Genomic DNA, 5,101 nt, shown 5'->3' with positions numbered 1-5,101 from the left:
AGATGATAATAATGATGATAATGATAATATCAATTGCAATATAATTATGATAATAATAATGATTATGATACCAACAATGATAACAATGATAGCGATAAAAAAATAATGATAATGATAATGATAAAATAACAATAAAACTAACAATAGTAAGAAAAATGATAATGGTAATACTGATAAAAACAAAGGTAGGAATAATAATAACATTAGTAATGGTAATACCAATACTACCTCTACTATTAATGATGATGAAGTACTAGTAGTTACAATAATAAAGATTATATTGATATTGCTAATGACAATGTAAAAGAATTATAATATTAATGATAATACTAAAATTGATAATAATGGTAATAGTAATAATAACAAAAATAATAATAGTAATAATAATGATGATGATTTCAATAATAATGATAATAGTAAAGATAAAAATAGTAATAATAATAATAATAGATACTAAAAATGATGATAAAAATAAAGGTTAATAATACTAGTAATGATACCAATAATTATAATAGTAATAATGATTATAATAATGATAATAATGATACTGATAATAAAAGTAATATAGATGATGATAATGATAATAACAATAATAATTATGATATTGAAAATAATGATAATAATAAAAAAAATAATAATAATGATAATAATGGTAATAATAATAATGATGACGATGGTGATGTTGAAAAGTTATAAAATTGAATAGAATTAATAATGATAATGATAATAGTAATAATAAAGTTAATAACAAAAATAATTATAGTAATAATGGTTCTACTGCTTCTAACTAAAATAGTAGTAATGATAATAATGGTAATAACAAAAATGATAATCATAATCATAATAATGATACTAATACTAATAATAGGGATAATAATGATGATAATGATAATAATTATCATGACAATGATTATAATGTAATGATGATAATGAAAATGATAAATAATGATAATAATAATAATAATAATAATAATAATAATAATAATAATAATAATAATAATAATATAAGTAATAATAATAATGATAGTGATAATAATGATAATAATAATAATGACAATAATAATAATGATAATAACAATAATAGTAAACAGTAATAATAAGAACAATTAAAATACTGATAACATAATAACAAATAACAGCAATAACAAAAGTAATAATGAAAATCGAAACCATAATAATGATAACAACAATCATAACGAAAGCAATAATAGTAAAAGTAATGATAATTAAAAAAAAGAAAGAAATATAATAGTAAGTACGATGATGACAGTGATAATGGTGATGATGATGATGGTGATAATAATTATAGTAGTAAGAGTAATAAAAATAATAGTAATTACAATAATGAAAGTAATAATAACAACAATAATAATGATAATAATGGTATAGTAATAATGATCAAAATAATAACAATCATAATAATGACAAGAGTCATCATAATAATAATGAAAATGGTAATAACAAATATAACAATATTCACAGTGAAAATAATGATAATGACATGAAAAATAGTAATAACAATATATATATAATAATGTTAATAACAATCACAGTAACAATGAGAGTAATAGTGATAAAAAATATTATGAAAATAATTATAAGGTTCTTACAAATGACAGAACATAACAATAATGATGATGATTGAATACGAATAATATAATTGATAGTGGCGGTTGTAGTAGTAGGAATGGTAAAAGTAATAGTAACAATAATGATGATAATGATGAAGTTGAAGATGATGAGGATACTGATAACAATAGTGATAACGACAAGAGTAATATTGATAACTAAAAGCACTCAGAGAGCGCACACCTTTGCCAAGGCAATAGCGTCACTGATGCAATAAAAATATCCATCCACACTTGAAGAAACACATTAAAAACACCTCTTTCTTAAGCTCACAGGTGACGTCCGCGTTTCCCTATCTCGCAATGGTAATCAATCATTTAAAAAACTCCTGGATCCGGACCATAATCCGAGTCACCTTCTAAGCTGGGATACGATACACCTCTGGTAAACATTTCATTAAAATCTATCCACAACTTTTTGAGGTATCTTGTGCAGATTTCGGATCAGGATCATCACCGAAATTTAATGGCATCTAAGTTGGGCTAAGATGCGCCTCTGGGGGAAATCTATCTAACCAACACTACCAACAATATAACCTCCTCGGCGGAGATAATAATAATGATAACTACAGCAGTCATAATGATACTAATACTGATAATAATGATGATGATAATAATAATATTGATTCTTCTTATTTTAATAGCAGTAATAAATAAAAATAATGATAATGATAAATAATATTAACGGTAATAATGATAATGATTACAATGATGATAATGATAAAAAACTAATAATGATAATAATAGTAATAATAATTATGATAATAACAAGGACGATTATTATCATTATGATAATAATAATGATTTTTGTAAATCAGAAAATCGACAACCAAAAATAATAGCAATAACAATAATGATAATGATAATAATGATACTACTATTCAATACAATAATATTAACAAGGTTAGAAAAATATAATCAAAGTAATGATGTCTATAAATGATTATTATAATAGTAGTAGTAATAACAATAATTATAAAGAATACTGATAATAATAACAATTATTATGGGGACATTGATAGTAATAGCAATAATACTTGTAGTAGCAGTTGTAGTAGTAATATCAATAGCTGTAGTAGCAGTAGTAGCACCTTTAGTAGGTGTAGGAATGGTAATGGTAGGGCAATAATGCGGATGATAGCTGTGTTGCTAATGATCATGATAATATTGATAATGATGATAATAACAATGGTAATAAAAAATAATAATAATGATGATTAAAATGATAATGGTCATAATGATGATAATGATAATAATGGTCATAATGATGATAATGATATCAATAATGATAATAATAATGATAATAATGGTAATAGTAAGAGCAGGTGTCTTGTGGGATCAACAGCGCAGACCCGGTCGTCATCCCGATACTGCTGATCAACGACAGAAGAGATTAGGATGGCCGAAGGAGGAATACAAACAGTTGTTTGAATGTTACATAAGGAGTGAACCGGAAAGATGGGGACACAGAAAGAGAATGAGAAAGAGAAAGAGAATCTGTAGATAACTCGAAACCAACGAAGAGCTGAAAGAAGTTAGTAAGCAAAGACTGGCTAATCAAGTTCGCCAGATCAAGAAGTGGCTAGAGTCAGTGGAATAAGAGGAAATAGTGCTGAGAGTAAGAAATGAACATCAGGAGACTGACTATAATGCTACAGAGATATCAAACACCCCTGCTGAAGAGGATTCTACTATGACCGATGATCTAGAGCCACAAGAGATCAGCCTAGAGCTTATTGCTCTTCAAAACAGGATACTAGAAGTGATGCTTCTAGAAGAGAGAGCAAGATTACTATCGCTGAGAACATGTGATAGAGCAAAGCGAAGAGCAGAGATTGGAAATGTCAATGAAGCAACCAAGAGCATTCAAACTTACATAACATATTTCTTTAATGTATGCAGCTGCATATGTCACCAGAGAAAAAATGGGAATGTTGAAGAAGAGAAAAGAAAAAAAGGACCGAAGAAACATTCTGGAAGAGAAAGGGAACAATTGAATAGAAAATACCACCATAAGGAGAGTGGCACTTTGTACGTCTCAGAAATGTTGAAGCAGAAAATCAAGGCAGGTGGAAGTAAGAGAATGACGAGAGATGCCAACAGTGCAGACAAAATTGACAGTTTCGTTTTAACCAGAAACTTTTCTATGAAATGCTGGATGGAAAGAAAAGAGAAGGGATGGAACAACCTGACCCAACTGAAGGAACCACCTTCTAGTGAAAGATCTGGTCGGAGGTAGAAGCAGGAGCTCCATACAATAAGGGTACAAGAGAATATCGCAGTCACCATAGAGGATATTAGAACTGCAGTAAGATGGCAAATTGGAAGGCAGGTGGCCCTGACCTAGTCCAGGGCTACTGGTTTAAGAAGCTGCCAGGATTACACCCTAGATTGCTACTGCACCTGCAAGACTGTGTGTGCCAAGGAAATGTACCAGAGTGGATGGTTAAGGGAAGAACAGCATTAATTCAGAGAGACCGAATGAAAGGCACCCAGGCTAGCAACTACCGTCCTATCGCTTGCCCACCCATAATGTAGAAGCTACTAACTGGAATCATGGGAGAGAAGCTGTACCAGCACCTAGAGAGGAATGGACTGCTAGCAGATGAGCAGAAGGGTTGCAGAAAGGGATCACGAGGAACGAAAGATCAGTTGCTTGTATACAAGGCAATCTCAAAGAATTGCAGGAGAAGGTTGACAAACTTCTCAATGGCTTGGATAGACTACAAGAAAACATATGACATGGTGCCATATTCATGGATAAGGCTTCAGAGACACCAGGGTGTAGATTGTGTGGAGACTATACTGAAACTGTTCAGCACATTATCAGTGGATGCAAGAAGCTTGCCCAAAGAGAATACAGGAAACGCCACACTGGGAGATGTACAGAAAGTATGGGATAGAATGTACCGAAAAGTGGTATGACCATCAGCCAATGGCAGTCACAGAGAATGGAGACGTCCGAATTTCCTGGGACATGACTGTTTACACTGATAAGAAGCTGATTCATAATCGACCGGACATTATAGTGCTGAGAGATACACAGGAGTGGACACGAACTGACATAGGTAAACCAGCGGACCAGAACATCATCAATACTGAGGAAGAGAAAGTGGATAGATATCAGGATCTAGCATCCACAATTAAGAGAATCAACAGCGCATCGAAAGTGTCAGTGATACCAATGGTGATTGTTGCACTTAGAACAATTTCGAAGAACGCAAAGATCTGTCTTGGGATATTAGATATACCTGACATCATTGGAAGTACACAGTTATCGGCCATCCTCGGAACAGCACACATATTGCGGAAAGTGCTGTGTCTCTAAGCTGCGGGAAGTAGCTGAGACATGACAAAGAAGACCCAGAAGAACATCAAAGGACTGGAGAGAATCACCCACATAATGATAATAATAATGATAATAATGATAATGATAATAGTAATAATGATAATAATAATGTTAATAATAATGA

General features: G+C 30.9%; 1 protein-coding gene across 1 annotated transcript; it reads left to right on the top strand.

The window, feature by feature from the left end:
- Positions 1 to 4,563: 4,563 nt before the first annotated feature.
- LOC113828199 (uncharacterized) lies at positions 4,564 to 4,956 on the top strand. Its single transcript, XM_027381127.2, has one exon. The coding sequence runs from the start codon at positions 4,564 to 4,566 to the stop codon at positions 4,954 to 4,956; it is 393 nt and encodes a 130-aa protein (XP_027236928.2).
- The last annotated feature ends 145 nt before the right edge of the window (positions 4,957 to 5,101 follow it).

Source organism: Penaeus vannamei, chromosome 14 (genome assembly GCF_042767895.1).
Source record: "Penaeus vannamei isolate JL-2024 chromosome 14, ASM4276789v1, whole genome shotgun sequence".
Lineage (NCBI taxonomy): Eukaryota > Metazoa > Arthropoda > Malacostraca > Decapoda > Penaeidae > Penaeus > Penaeus vannamei.
Note: the sequence above shows the minus strand (reverse complement) of the source record. Positions and strands in the feature narration are given on the sequence as shown.

What these genes read in the sequence shown, in the direction of transcription:
- LOC113828199 (XM_027381127.2), top strand. Translation starts at nt 4,564, where the DNA reads ATGGCAGTCACAGAGAATGGAGACGTCCGAATTTCCTGGGACATGACT.